The following is a 16332-nucleotide window of genomic DNA, read 5'->3' on the forward strand; positions in this document are numbered from 1 at the left end:
CCTTCCAGCCGCACTGGGCCCTGGGGTTTGCTCAGCCTCTAACAGAAATGAGTACGGCCGGCGCATAAGGCTGACAACTTTACCGCCGCCATGTTTGAGCCGTTTGTCTAGATAGTGTGAGACCCTCAACGTCTCACAACCCTATGGGCCTTCACGGCCTGGTACAGGGATAGCTTTACTTTTTACTTTACTTTTTACCGGACAATGGAAAAAGCCCCAAAACCCAATAATTCTGTCGATTGATCTGACTCAGGATAGGGACTGGTGGAGGGCTCTTGTGAACACGGTACTAAACCTTCGTGTTCTATAAAATGTTGGGAAGTTCTTGAGTAGCTGAACGACTGGCGGGTTCTCAAAAAGGGCTCAGTTCCCTGGAGTTAGTTAGTTGGTTAGCTAGATGTGCCAACGAAGGGTGTGAAAGTTCAATCTTCAAAAAGAAATTGATATGAGATTGTCTTAGGTAGGCCGCACACCGGCATGCGTCAAGACATATAACAGTCAAGACACGATGTCTGCGACGTGACACAAAGAAAGGAGCACAGTTGAAACGAATGAGATTATGGAAACCGCTGAACACCGGTCTGAGTCATGATGCTGACGCCATGACTCAGACCAGTGTGCGGCGGTTCTTTGTGTCACGTCACAGACATCGTGTCTTGACTGTTACATGTCTTGACGCATGCCGGTGTGCGGCCTACCTTAGAGGTTTCTGCGCCGTCTAAGTGCAGCGTAATTTGCTGTTCCTTTATTGGACACTATTATTTAGGTGTATAGGTATAACCTGTACACCTGAAGATGGTCATTTATGCCGAAACATGTAGTGAATTAGTGTTCAATAAAGGAACGAAGAGCTACGTTACACTTAGGCGGCGCCGAAACCCCTAAATCATATCTACACAGCGCAACAGGATGCTGAAATATAACATCTGATACAAGTCTTTGAATACTTCTCTGAATTTTACTCAGTGCGCGAAATGGGACTCTCACTTAAGGAAGGACAGGGGTTGGATGTAGCCTGCCGTAACAGATAAAGATGCATGATGCAACGAATTGGTTGTAATACTCCACGTATTGTGAATTCCTGCATTTTATGGAGGCGAGTGGATGAAATTGGCGTTCTGGTCGCACTGTTCCGACCCCCACTGGGTAACGTTAGGGTCAGCCTCAAAGCAGAAATCCACACCCTTTTTCGGAAATCGGATCTTGTTTATCCGGTACGAAACCAGTGGCTCTAGTGACTGAGCTATCCCGGTTCACGATAGGCCCAAGCAGAGTGCACGCAATAAAAATACTTTATCCTTGATCTGTTGGGATAATGGACTCCAGATTCCATATGGAGAATTGAGACCCGGTCGGTAACGGAAAGCATGAGGTCACTGAAAATGTAGATTAGGTGCTACCACATAAGGAGGGATTAGTCAGGTGTTTGTTATTGCAGTTGACTGCCATGTTGATACAGAGCGTCCGCTAGGCACTCCGAATAACTACAGCTTCCATTTTCGTAACGGCTCTCTCATCGCGTGTTTTCAAATTCAAGCTACAATTATTTGGCATGTCCTCAACGAAATGTTGTAAATAATGCGCCCATTAGTTTCGCCATATCTGTTTGTCTTGTCCGCACGTAACAACTCGAGAACCGACGAAAGGATTTACACGACTGTCGTATCGGATAGTTTACAAAAATATCTCAGCACATAACAATTTTGCGTGAAATAATAATGGGCACTTTACAGAAAGCCCTGTATCGCTACTCGCATCTCGACCATAACTCTCCAAATATTTACTGGAGCGAGAAACGTTTTGAACGGTATTTGTACATAAGACTAAAAGACACCTTTTATGCCCAAAACACTTTTTCGTAAGTGCTTCTGTTTTTCAAAATGACAAAGAAACGAACAGCCAGAATTGTTACGCCATGCGTAAATTTGCTAGCTAGTTGTGTTCTATATAGAAGGAGTTTTCAGCATAACGCAGCTACAGATTAAGCTCTAAGTCTGTCCACAAAATAAACCAACACGAAATGAATAGAGTAAGTAAAAAAAAAAAAGTAAAGCTATCCCCGTACCAGGCCGTGAAGGCACATAGGGTTGTGAAACGTTGAGGTTCCCACATTATCTAGACAATCGGCTCAAAGATGGCGGCAAGGTTGTCAGCGCCGGCCGCGCTTTACTCCCCAGGAAAATTATTTAATTAATTCCTGGTACTCATTTCTGTTAGAGGCTGAGTAAACCCCAGGGTCCTAGTGCGGCTGGAAGGATTAGGTCAGCTGAAAAAAATTCAATGACCTCATCGGGACTTGAAACCGCGACCTTTCGCCTTGTAGCATAGCTCCTCAACCATTACGTGCCCCCACACGAAATGAATATAATACTTTATCCCCTGTAGCAGTATTGAAGAGTAATCAGGAAGGAAATGAGGACGAAAAGAAATAGGAATTCTGGCAGTAACAGACAAAAATAAAACATGCAGGACGAAAAATAAATTAGTATGAGTATAGTTAAGTAGAGGAGAACGGAGAAAACAAATGAAGACCAATAAAAAGTGAGAAACGGGAGGGATATAAGAGTTCAGTTGGAAAGTTGACTGATAAATAAGCGAAATGAAGTTAGAAGCAAGTTTTCTCTCTACTTAACTAGCTAGACACTGGGCCATGAAGACGTGGGGTGGGGGGAAATGGGTGTATAGACACACGGCACTAGTTGGAGGTGAGTCGTCAGCTTCACGCACCGGCCGCTTTACCCCTGGAGAGAGAGACCCGGTAGCCATAGCATAGGAGATTGTATGGATTCCAGAGCCGATCTGCACGACGTGGAGGAGAGAAAATTCTTGACCCTACCGGGACTCGAACTCGGAACCTTTGGTCGTCCAGCCTGTAGCCACTTGAGAAAAGGTAGGACAGAACAAAATAAATAAGAGCTACTCTTATATCCAGAGTTTCTGCAGGTTCCTTCAATTTTCAGTTACGTGCACCAATTACTGCTTCAGTTAGTTGGAGAAGAAAGGAGTTTCAGAAAACAATTTGAACGCGTCAAATATGACGTGTGCTCCCTACAGTTCGACATTACGATGAGAGTGTAACCAGTTTGCGTGAACATGGCTTTGAAGCCGCTCAGGGTCCTGTTATACCCCCCAGCTGCAATGTCTGGAGCTTCATAATTCCCATCATGTAGGCCATTTCCGGCATACAACTAACCTTGTTTATTTATTTGTTTACGGTAACATTCTTATGAGCCAATTGTAATTCACGGCAGAGGTTAGCTGTTCCTTGTTTGCATTCTCAACCGGCCACACTTTTGCTTCTAGTTGCTGTGGCCTATTTTAAACCCCCTTCTCTAGTGCCAAGTGTTTCACCGAGTAATTCTCGAAAGTAAGCAGTTATTTAACGACGTTACGTCAGCAGCCAAATTGAGCCAGGATACTTAATCAGCAGAATGACTGGTTGAGGGCTGCTCTAACAGGGTTCGAATCCCGGTAAGGTCGGGTTCAGCCAACCTAATCAGAGAGTAACGGCCAGGACATTCATTGCCAAAGTTATTAAGAACGGAGCTTCGCGTCATGGCTACCACCATGGTATGCGGACAAGAGTGATATTGGCACTAGCAGGTGGACAGTACATTTAAGGTTTTGACGGGGCGACTAGTGCTTGACTGGGAGAGCAGTATCAACGTGGATATTAGGAAATCACCGAAATTTTGATGAAATAAATGGAACATAAATAGGCATACTGGAGCGAGCAGAAAATTAAAGCCATTTTTAGTTTACCTGAAGAGTTATATTGGTAGAATTTGCGAAGATGGCGCATAGAAATAAGTTACCCTTACCCTATTTATACTTGGCTGGTTTTCATTGTCTTTTGGCTAATGATAATGCTGTTGCACTTTTTTTTTCCCCTTGGCACTAAAGCCCCAGTGGGCCTAGGCCTACCTCCATGAACTTCTCCGTTCACTTCGGTTTTTCTAGATCTTACACATTCGGTAGGATTCCTTGGGCGGGTGATCAGCTCGTCGCAAGGCCTCTACCTGTACACGAACACAGAGAAACGCACACACACAAACTATACATCTATGTCCTGAGTCGGATTCGAACCCACGATCACGGTTTCCAAGCGAGCGAAGACAGTGCATGCCTTAGACCGCTCGGCTACCGGTTGCACATTTGACATGACTAAAAGTCCACAAAAGAAAGACGACTTGAGATCCGATTGTTTGCGATCAACGAATGTTACGACTAGTGAAATTTACGGAAGAAATGCCAGTGAATATGGCGATAACTGTGTTGCCGGAAGAAACTGCGAGTGGGAGGAAAGATGCTAGGTAGGACGGACGAGTGGTTTTGGGCATGCGCATTCTGGTCGGCTGTCGACTGTAAGATGTATAGAAGTCAAGGATATATCGATCAGTACTTATGAAATTACTACTGAACCTAGCATCAGTCATTGAAGAAGCGATTCAAGGGTCAATCAAAGACGTTTTATTACCTTCGAATTAGGAATTTGTAGGCCGTTGAATCTGATAAACTGAAAAGCAACGCGAAAATATGTCTACCGTGTGAATATTTTTCCAAGACCTGTAATTACGTAATCTGGAATCGTATTTACTTGCTTTCTTTGAAACTAGAGCATACTGTTTTTAAGACAGTGTCATGACTATACATTATTTTCTTGTTGTTTGTCTTTCTCATGTTTATTCAGTGCCGATCACAGTGGCCGCGCTGTCTAAGTCGTGAACTGTCTTCGCTCGCTCGAACACTGGGATCGTGAGTTCGAATCCCACTTAAGGCATGAATCTTTGTGTGCTTTTTTTGTGTTTATGTTGTTCTATGTAGGTAGCGGCCTTGCGACGGGCTGATCCCCCGTCCAAGGAGTCCTACCGACTGTGTATGGGATTAAGAAACTGAAAAAAGCGGCCAAGGTCCAACAAAAGGACTGTAGAGCCATAGATAGGTAGATGTTTATTCAATGATGCAGAAACTCAAGAATGTAAGTAAATCTACACTCGAAGCTCTCAGATCTAAAAGGGGTGCGCCTAAATGTGACACATTGTGTTGTTACGACGCTGTGGAATTCGGGGTCAGGTTTTTATAACTCTGGCTAGAGTTTTCTTATGTGCGGCAGGCATCCAAACGTTTCCGTAGTAATGTAGTGGGTAGCAGTTTGCAAGTTGCTGCTCATATGAAGAGTCGTGTCTCTTTTAGAGTGCTGGTCTTTTGTGTAGAATGTGTTAACAGTAAAATAGACTTGATACAATTTTGGATACTGCGGGTGTCTGAAACCTCCCCTTTAAAAATATGAAAATAATAGTAAAATGGTCGAAGAAGTTTGAAGATTTTTCTATGGAGGGAAGTTAAATTTTATTCAAAATTTCCCTCGATATATGTCAAAATAATAGTAGGCTAAACTAAGGTAGAGAATTTAAATTTGATCAAGTACGCCCTTTAACAATTTTAGAATTTCAATTCCTGTGGGTTCTGAAACAAAAATATCAGCATGTCATTAGTTTTTAATGCGAATACATAAGGCCATATATCCACACATCTCTGTGGAAAAGTTCTAGGCTTACGAGGAATAATAATATAACATATTTCTTTTGGATGTTTATTTGAGGATCCTGTGGACAATATTTTGCGAAATTCTGTGCGATTGGGTTGCAGAGGGTAGTGGCGGCTACTTGAGATAATTGTCGAAGCCCTTGGAGAGAAGCGGAATTTAGAATAATAAGAAAATGAGATAACACACCTACAGAGTCCTTATGAAAAGCACACGGTTCGTATCCAGCTGTCGTGATATGAGAATGTAACTTTTATAAAGTTATATCCACGTACATTGATATGATTTGTGACATCGCTGTTCCACATTTACTGCGTCCGTTACTTTAGAAATTGATTTAGAATTCTTACTGCGTGCACACAGAAGTAATTTAGCTACCAGTGCTTTGTAGAACGTTATTTTAATGCAACGCTCTTTATTGTGCTTCTGACATTTTGAGTTCAGGTATTGTTTATATAACTGTCAGTCCTGTGCCAGTCTTCATGTGTTATGCTCTGTTTCTTCCTAATGGCGCTATAATTCTTTCATATTTCAAAACATTTTCTTCGTCTGTAACAATCTGTTATTAAAGGAAATATGTTATTTTTGTAATTTATGTGACAGAGCGTAAGATATGGGTGTTGGTTCTTTCTTCCGTCAACACATTTCTCAACTCATCGGTCGATTAGCTTCTAAGATATTGCTCATGGACTTCGAAATATCAACATATCAAACCAATTTATTGTAGTTGATCGCAGGAAATCGCTCTCACTTTTCACTGCCGCCTTGTAATATCGTATCCACGATTTTTTATTGATATTTCTTGTTTATTTTTACACATTCTTACATGTTCGTTAGATTGCAAAAGCGACATTTCCTTTCACGAGTGAAATAATTGTCAGGAATAAACACATTAACCAAACAATTAGCTTCATTTAATAGAAGCCGATGGTCGTTTAGTTAATCAAGACATTTCAAAATGAATCCATTCCAAATCTCACGAACTTCATTTTAAGATATATTTTAATTTGTCCTCCAATCTACGTCTGAATCTCGAGAATAGTCTCTGCCTTTCATGATCTGAGGCTAAAATATTATATGCATTTCTCAACTATCCAATGCATGCTTCATGTACATCCCATCTCACACTGATCTAATAGTCGTAACAGTATTTAGTGAAAAGTGCATTCCTTATTACGTAATTTTTCCATCGTCTGGTTCTTTCCCTCTCCTTGCTTCAACTGTTCTCCTTAACAGCCTGATGATCTATGTCCTTCCGAAAGACAACAATCTGACGAGAGCACTCAGGCATAGGAACGGAGGAACTACGGCGCTGCTGTCTGCAAAGAGAACGTGCGCCTTGTGTCAGAGCTTTGCTTCCGAGTTACCCCTCCGGACAGTACGAAACGAGCTTTTAGATACTTCAGATAACTTTTTTTAATTCGCTTAGTAGGGGATGGAGTCCAATTGGGTCCACTCGGCACGGCGGCCACTGATTGGCCTATTGTAGCCTGCACCGGGTGATCATGATGATGGAGAATTTGGTTGAATGAAGATTGGCAGGGTAAACCGAAGTACTCGGAGAAAACCCGCCCCAGCGCCACTTTGTCCACCACAAATCCCACTTGACCAGACCCCCGGGATCGAACCCGGGCCGCCGCGGTGGGAAGCCAGCGACTAACAGCTTGAGCTATGGCGCGGCCCCAGGTACTTCAGATAACTTGGTTTGTTCTTACTTTCTGTGGGTAAAAGTTCCGCGTGTAACAAAGAGCACATTCCAACACAATGTCACATTTCTCTCTAATCGTCCACAGATTTGAGACCATTTTAATTTTGTGCTAATACATTCCGTTATGTTCTTGAATTGCGCAAAATCTCAAAGGATACTTAGTCAGCACAACCATCATTAAGTGCCTAGGTATTTAAACACAATACAGCTACGTTCTTCTTCAGGTTGTGCTGTTAGACTGCATTTCACACAAATTACAAATTGCTGTTTAATTTGCATGCGTACGTTGTCTGTAAAGTAAAGTACCTGTAAAGGCCACGCCATAGCTAAAGCGGTTAGTTGTTGGCTTCACACCGCGGCGGCCCAGGTTGAAACCCGGGTCTGGTCAAGTGGGATTTGTGGTGGACAAATTGGCGCTGGGGCGGGTTTTCTCAGAGTACTGCGGTTGCACCTGCTAATCTTCATTCCATCAAATTCTCCGTCATCATAATCACCCGGGGCAGGCTACAATAGGCCAATCAGTGGCCGCCGTGCCGAGTGGACCCAACTGGAATCCCCCCCCCCCCACCATCACCGTCAGACGACACACCACTCCGCCTNCCCCCCACTATGCGAATTGAAAAAAAAAGTACCTCGAACCTTTCAAACCTGTTACGTATTTACACCTACATACGGCAACACAGAATCTGACGTTGATCTTAACGTGATATTAGAGCGCTGTCCATATCATAATGTGTACTACATAACTTATAATAGCTCTGTATAATTCTCAAATGCGTCTCTTCGTATGCTGGAATAATGAATCGATGGATGATTTGTGCAATGTTTTAATTGAAACTGTGTTCCGGTTACACCAGTAATTAAGGTGTCTTCCTCTTGTTACAGTGAATCTGACCGGGACTGGCAGAGTCGATATGTCCAATTTCGATATGCTACGAGTTCTGGGAACCGGAGGTGAGTACATTTTCCGTTAACTCACATTCGTTGCAGTTGCGGTTCGTAACGTAATTATAGTAACATTGTGGTAGCAGACCCATAGTGTCATTACCGCTATAACGAAAGTTCGTTAATGTGCAAGCTCCTGAGCCAGTAATGATTGTTCATGATATTCATGGGATGACGTTGAATATTTTTCATGAATTATCGCCAAAACTCCCCCAAAATTTGAAGAATTCAAGCAGACTACATGATAATTTTGGCCCATTCACAAACAAGGAAGATTTTTTTTTGTTTCAAGAAGGCAGAACCGTGGGTAAAGGTGTTTTTCTAACCTTGCAGAATTACCTGCTTCTTGAACTAATATATAAGAATCTCTTTTTGCAATAGGGCCTTTCCTTCAGCTCCTTTGTTCCGTTACGTTGAACAATTAAATTCGCTTAATGGGGGGTGGAGTCCAACTGGGTCCACTCGGCACGGCGGCCACTGATTGGCCTATTGTAGACTGCCCCGGGTGATTATGATGATGGAGAATTTGGTGGAATGAAGATTGGAAGGAGAAACCGAAGTACTCGGAGAAAACCCGCCCCAGTGCCACTTTGTCCACCACAAATCCCACTTTACCAGACCCGGGATCGAACCCGGGCCGCCGCAATGGGAAGCCAACGACTAACCGCTTGAGCTATGGCGCGGCCTATACGTTGAACAGTTAATAATGCCACCAATTTAGCAATTATCCCCCATAGGTTTGAATGATGATAACCGTAAATTTCAACAGGAATATGCGTTACATTCATACAGATACCACGAGAAGTCGGTAGAACATAGCATCCATCTGTAGGTAAATTGGAGTACTGGTTCTACCATGAATTTAAATTGCAAGAAAATTTCGGCTATTACGAGCTGTAATATTAGTGGCGATGAAATCAACGTTCAGAATAGAAATATTATGTGTAAGATTTGAGGCTTTCACGGCGGTGACTATGAAGANATTATTTCCTCGAACATATTAGGACGTTCAGTATCGGATTTGCTACTTAAAAAATAAACCACTTCCAAGAGTGCGTATTATTTACCAGTTACTTTTCTCAGTATGTGATGTAAATTGTATTTCTTTATGACATACCTGTAAAATTTTCAGTTTTTATTACTCGAAATTTCAATTACCAAGTCTACTCAAAAGAACTCGCTTGTTATTTTGTTCTCCGGTATGAATGTTAACAGCAGAGTCCGCCGAAGGCACCGGACACAGATTGTTTCCATTCGTTAAGTGTGAAACAGCGTACAGAAAAACAACTTTCAAATGGAATTTTAACTGCCTCATCAGTTCATGTATGCTACAGCCAGACTGCTGTAGAGAAAGACATAACGCAAAGCCAGGTAGCATAAGAGGAGGATTCGAAGATTCAAACAAATACTTATAGTATTAAAAATGGACACCGACGTTGACTTAGCCACTGTTTCGCTGATGGGGACGCCGATGTGCTGGCAGGAGCGCACTGAGTAGCCGAACACAAGTGAAAATCATTCTGACATTACTCTCACGTGGCAGGCAGAATCGCGCCGAAGCCTCACGTAATTCATTAAGCCGTGGGTCCCGTGTCGTAGCTTTACGGCACGTAAAAGAACCTCATGTCTCAAGGGGACCTCTGAGCCAAATTCAGGACATTTCCCGCCCAACAGTAGTCTCCAACGCCTCTCATAGATGGGGGAAGCATCGAGAGACCGCTGAGCCAGTAGAGGCCGAACTCGCTGGCTGAGTCGGGACTGATGGCACGCACCAGTACCGGTAGGATATAGAGACTGGTAGAATATCACAGGGGGACGCACAATGGACTAACAGCTGGTCTAAGTGCATGGGGAAACCCACCCTCTCCAACAACAACAACAACAACAACAACAACAACAACAACAACAGTAGAAATCAGAAATCGCATAAAATTATAAGTCTTTAAAATCCAGACAGCTGCGCATGCCTGTGGTTGCCAGGCCTAAGACGCCTTTGCAGACGCTGACGTTTTACTTCAAGAAGTAATTTACCGAAAAGATTTCACAACATTGTCACATGTTGTGAAATCTTTTCGGTAAATTACTTCTGCACTGCCGCTAATCTGCACACTTTACAAATCCCTGCAGCATACCCAAAGTCTTCTCAGTTGCTATATCGTCACCAGCCGTTGCCTGGTAACGACTGTCAGCAATAGATGCTCGTTTATTTCCATGTTCACGTCCTTACCAGCTGGCGACTGTCTCACAACTCCTCATGGTCGTAACTGGCTGTCGCTGTCACTGGTCGGATGAATTGCTACTGGTCTTTGCCATCACAGTCATTCCTGGCTTCATGGCTTCAGTCTGCTCGAGATCCATGACCAAGATTTTTATTATCCCATAGACCTGTACGTGTTTTTAAATGGGGTCTCTTCTTCGACGAAGGATGGGTCGGTCCTTCTATGTAGGCGTTACGTTTGTTGCACGTGGTTTGAGCCCGAGTATATCCGCGCTGTTACGGCGTCCAGGTCACATTGACTCGGTACATCCTTTGTCACTGCACTATACTAAGTAACATTTATGTAAGATATACAGACGTTTTCTGTCCATAAAAATTTGTGCAGCAGGTTATGCCTTAATTTACGCAAATACTCTGAAAATGCAGTTAGCTGAACGGTCGTAGGCCTGACCATCGCAGAGTTTAAGACTCTTACTTCCTATGCCTGGCTTCTCCTTGTCCAGTATCAGGTACATTTGGATTTACGTGGTTTCGGATTACGTCCGCCTGTATCCTGCATAATGTAATTGTATAGTCATACACGGAAGAAATTTTGAAAGCTACTTGCGCCACCGCGTACTGATATGCCCCTGTCAAGAGTTTCAGTAGCGCGGAGTATTCTGTTCTGCAGGCGCTGTAGTTTCAAGAGATAAGCGTCCGCCGCATGCTCCCAGGTGGGACAGACGTAAGTCAAAACTGACGTAATCAGAGTTTTGTAATGCGTAAGATTAATATTTGTACTCAAATGTCCACTTTTGAACAGAAAATAGGAAAGTACGTACGTGCCCAGGGCCTTGGCCGCAGTCATTTCAGCATGGTGTCTCCATGTCATCCGCGTGTGGAAAGCGACACCAAGATACGTTACATTGTTTACGAAGGGAATGTCTCGTCCGTTTAGTTGTAGTGCGTCGTCAGGGACTTTTAAGTCTACTGGAGAAATACATCGCATGAGTTTTACCTTCATTGAGCTTTATATTCCAACGCTCACACCACGAATTCACTGCAGTGAGGCCGCGCTGCAGTTCGCACGAAACACGACATTCGTGTTTCTCTGCCTCGTAAATACAGGCATCATTCGCGAATAGAGCAAGGTGAGTTCCAGATGCGGCCGGGGCATCATTTATATACAGACTGTACAATATTGGGGCGAAGACGGACCCCCGAGAAACCCCTGCCGCTATTTTCCTTGGCGTTGAAAATTTTCCGTCTACCGAGACTTTATATTTTCGGTCAGTGAGAAAAGAAACAATTTGCTTAATGAGCCTTGTCGAAAATTCTAATTCTGACATTTTATATAGTACACCAGAGTGTCATGTTGTGACGAAAGCAGCCGTCTACATGTTATTGTTGAAATTAGGGTGACGTGATCCGCCAGCCTCACACATTGAAGCGTCGTACTGTGATCTGCTCGATAGCCAAACTGACTTTCATGTAGTAAGTTTCTTTCCTCAGTGTCTTTTGGATTGTTCTTGAAATCAGCTTCACAAATACACGTTGTAGTTTGCACGTAGTGGACAAGAAGCCGATGGAACGTAAACTTTGATGAAATTTTGAGTCTGCCGAATTTTGGCAGGCTTAACATTTATAGCCTCTTTCCTATGTGCCGGGAAGTGACCTAGCCGAAGGCATTGTTTTGAATAAATGTGTTAAATGCATGAGAGTTCTTGGAAGATGCCGGAGACATTAATTTGGAATGCCATCAAAACCACAGGCCTTTCCTAATTTCAATGATTGTATCTCTTTTGAAACTTCACAGGGTCGGAAATTAACAGGGATATCTTCATCGACGGTAGCCAGAAGGGCTCCGACTTGAGCCGCCACTTATATATGGTTATACTTGCACAAGTCATGAGCTCTGAATTTGTTTTCTAAGCAGTCTGCGATTATATTGACTTTATCGATTGGATAACCACCCATCTTTAGAGGGATTTTGCAATAGACCAAATTGCTTGAGACGTGACTTTGCAGTTTGCCATCATTTGTCTCCCATCTTTCATGTGCTCTTTTCCGGACCTTTCTCCTGATATTTCGAGTCACCCAGTTTACTGCCGTTTTGCATGCTGGATCTCTGGTTTGTTCAACTTCTTACAATGCGAACTGGGATAGCTCGGCCAGTAAAGTGAGTGGCCACGGGGTGGACTAGCGGGGTACGATTACCGCTTTTTGTAGGAAATTTTCTGTTCTCCTCTGCAACGACGCCGCCCCTGGAACCCACCACCCAAAGCTATCGTAACTGACTTCCGTTTCGTACTGGTTAAGAAAGCGGCTCTTCTCCGCGCGTCTTTATAGCGTGGTGCTTGCACTTCATTTCCAGAGAATGGTGTGTGTAAGCCCAATGTCGACGGTCTTTTAATCTTGATTCTACCCAGCACGCCAAACGTAAGAAATGGGTCTTGAACTGATACATAGTATAGAGATTCGCTACGGGACGGACGACCGAGAGGTCGGGTTTCGAATCCCGGTAGGGTCAAGAATTTTCCCTTCTCCACGTCGTTCAGACCGGTTCTGGGGCCCACCCAGCCTGCTATCCAATGGGTACGGGGGCTATTTCCCCCGGGAGTAAAGTGGCCGGGGCGTGAAGCTGACCACTCGCCTCCAACTAGTGTGCTGAGGTCAAGGAAACGTGGATCTATACATCCACTCCCCCATACGCCTTCATGACATAGTGCTTAGTTAAGTACAGCGACAACTTTACCTTTTTACTTATATCCAGAGGTAGGCCGCGCCATAGCTCAAGCGGTTAGTCGCTGTCTTCCCACCGCGGCGGCCCAGGTTCGATCCCGGGTCTGGTCAAGTGGGATTTGTGGTGGACAAAGTGGCTCTGGAGGCAGGTTTTCTCCAGGTAATTCAGCTTCCCCTGCCAATCTTCATTTCACCAATTGCTCCACAATCACCCTCACGTATCATCTGGGGCTGGTACAATAGGCCAGAAGTGGCCGCAGTACAAGGGACTTAGTCCCATCCCACTAGCAATAAAAAAAGTAATATACCAAGAGGTTCGTGGCAAGAACATCCGGGCCGGAGTTAGGAACTACCGAATACTGAGACGGAAGTGCTGCGGACAGAATCCAAGTCTATGACCGGCAGTTCATTACCCCACCACGAGAACAGCGCGCCGTCTCTGCCCTAACACAGGGAAACAAATCGATAAGTAGCCCGCCACGGGTTGCCGACCTCTCATGATAAATGCATACCAATAATGAAAGCGATGTGCTAGGATTGGTGCCCGGAAAGCTGAGAGCATCAGCTATATTTGAAGCAGTGGTTTGGCTGTGATTTGAACACACAAAACAGTTAGCTCTACAATTTATCTGTGTGGATATAGAACTTGGTCTCTCACCCAGAACGTTTGAGAACCAGAGGAAGTGGCAGTGTGGACTGGAAGCTAAATAATTTGCATTCTTCGCCAGATTTCAATAAGAAGGCCAAGTCAGTGAGACGAGATGGAAGCGACCTGTGACACACAATGGGTCGATGAAAAACGCATACAGAATTTTTATCAGAAAACTGAAGGGACGAAACCACCAGGGAGATCAAGGTGTAAATCAGTAGATAATATTAAAATGACTGGATTCAGCTGGCTCAGGGTCGAGTGGCGGGCTCTTGTGAATACGTAATTTATTTAAGATCTAAAAGATTGTGACATTGGTAAATTAGTACAAATATTATGTTTCTGGGCATATCCATCGCCCTGTTTTTATCTAAAAGCAGTTCGATGTATAACACCCAGAAACATAATATTTGTTTACCTAAAAACAGGGTGATGGATGGTGGCCAAAAGCATATTTGTACGTAATTTATTGACCAGCTGAGCGACTATCGACTGTTCTGCTCACTCTTCGTGGAATAAAGGCTGACGAATCTGACGTTTATCCCCTGATTCCAAGAAATGAGAACACGTAGTGCTTCCACTGACTTATGCTTCCCTACGCCATAATGCTTGTTAGCTCCGTACTGAGGTTAGCTTTCTTTCGTTTGCAGGCCATGGGCGAAACTGACCTCAGATGGGACTTACATCACCAAAGAAACACAAAGTGGGGTTTAAAAAATAAAACCATCAATCCGATTAGATTATGAAACGGCGATTGTAAGTACAGAATTTCAACAGAAGACAATGCGCGGCCTGTGAGAATATGGTGGGCGATTATTAGTAGGAAGAAGCATGCGGGGATTTTTACGGTTTGTGTTTAAACGCGGTGACAGCAGTTCTCGTTTCCGAGACTTTGACCCCTATATAAAGGATCCGTATAAATATTTTCGATGTGCAGTGTAATTTTACTAACAGCATGCCTGTTGCAAGATAGCAAACGACGCGCGTCTGAAACTACAGACACTGCGACTCCATTCTGGCATCCGGTTAGTGGAAGAAATGCTGTTGCGAATGGAATGGAAGTTTTTAAGATCTTATGACCCACTTGCATAGAGAACTTTCAAAGCAGAAGTATTAAGTTTCTTTCCTAAGTGACTTCGTGTGCCTTTTGTTCATGCAAGAGAGCAGAAAACATCAAAGGGCTGTTCTTACTTTCAGCAACGTCCGTATTTTTGTTGTCAATTGTCTGTGAGCGAATTCCAATAGAGAGTGACCTAGAAGTCAGCTAACCCAAAAGATTCTGACGTATTAACGGGAATGTTCAGATTTAAACCGGACACTCAATTTACAGAACGGCGTTCTGAATTGTGCATTGAACACGGAGGATCTGATTTCGATCAATTTTTGTAAATTTATTGAGTAATAAAGAGATGTTATTTTACATTTTACTAACTAGTTAACCGACTTTTGGGCCATCCTGTGTGTGTGTACTTGGAATATTAAGGTCTAGCTCAGGATATAGTCTAAAGGTAGGCTTTGTGAATGGGATGATGAAGCTTCAGGTTTCGATGAAAGGAAACAATTTCGTGACTGCCTCTATAAGTGACCTCGTAGCATGGAATTCGTTATTCAATTCTTTGTTTAAAGAACTGGAAAAGTCCATCTAAATTTTGAGAACAAAATAATTTCGGACAACATATGTGAGTCATTTGAAGGCCAAAAACTGGTTAAACGTTGAATTTGACGTATTGTCAGTCGCGACTCGTGTACTTTTCAGACCCAGTTGGTTACTACAAATATTATGTTTTTGGACATTATTTATCGTCTTGTCTTTATCTAGAAACCGTCTGTTTATTTTTCAAAACACAACGTTTCGGAGACTGGATTCAGTCTCTGTCTTCAGGTAAAAGCTATTCAGTAGGGCCATATCTACGGAGATAGGGACTAGCTCTATCGATTGGACCCAACTGAGTAGGTTTTACATGAAGACGGAAACAGAATCGAGTCTCCGAAACGTTATGTTTGAAAAATAAACAGGACTGTTTTTAGATGAAGACAGGACATGGATAATGTCCAGAACCATAATACGTGTATTCGTACTAATGTACTATCGTCACGTACTTTTAAATCTTGTTTAGGTGGTTACGTTCTGCCCTTTTCATTGTTACATTTTTTGTTTTCTAACATAGGCCTATGTCTAAACATTTCTGGTGTGGGATGACCTTGACTTCCGTCCATAATACCGCCACATGTAATGTGCTGGACATTTTGCTACATGAAAAGTGTCTGACGTAACATCAGTTTTAATTATCATACACGCTGTTCTGATTGTCTGCAAGGAGGAGCTGCCTATGCTAGGGGAATGTGTTATATATTCTTTTAACACTTGCTGTTCTACCTAAGCATTCTTCGAGTAGGCCTACAGTCCACTTGACATGGAATGACAAATGTCACTTTGTACACTATCTGTCATTGGTGTTTGAACTGTGGGGACCGGGTTAACAAGGTTACTGTGAACAGTCGGATACAGTTTGTCCGAACTATGGTGATGTTCTCTTCTGTTCACA

The 16332-nt window shown here is 43.3% G+C and overlaps 1 protein-coding gene across 3 annotated transcripts in view; it reads left to right on the forward strand.

Moving 5' to 3' along the window:
- Positions 1-16332, forward strand: part of LOC111861334 (ribosomal protein S6 kinase alpha-5) — a 465639-nt gene that overhangs the window by 311041 nt on the left and 138266 nt on the right. For all 3 annotated transcript variants that reach the window (XM_023845812.2, XM_023845813.2, XM_023845811.2), the window contains exon 2: positions 8139-8207. In XM_023845812.2, coding sequence (XP_023701580.1) covers positions 8139-8207 — 69 coding nt within the window. The remainder of the gene's footprint in view (positions 1-8138; positions 8208-16332) is intronic.

Source organism: Cryptotermes secundus, unplaced genomic scaffold, assembly GCF_002891405.2.
Source record: "Cryptotermes secundus unplaced genomic scaffold, Csec_1.0 scaffold230, whole genome shotgun sequence".
Taxonomy (NCBI): domain Eukaryota; kingdom Metazoa; phylum Arthropoda; class Insecta; order Blattodea; family Kalotermitidae; genus Cryptotermes; species Cryptotermes secundus.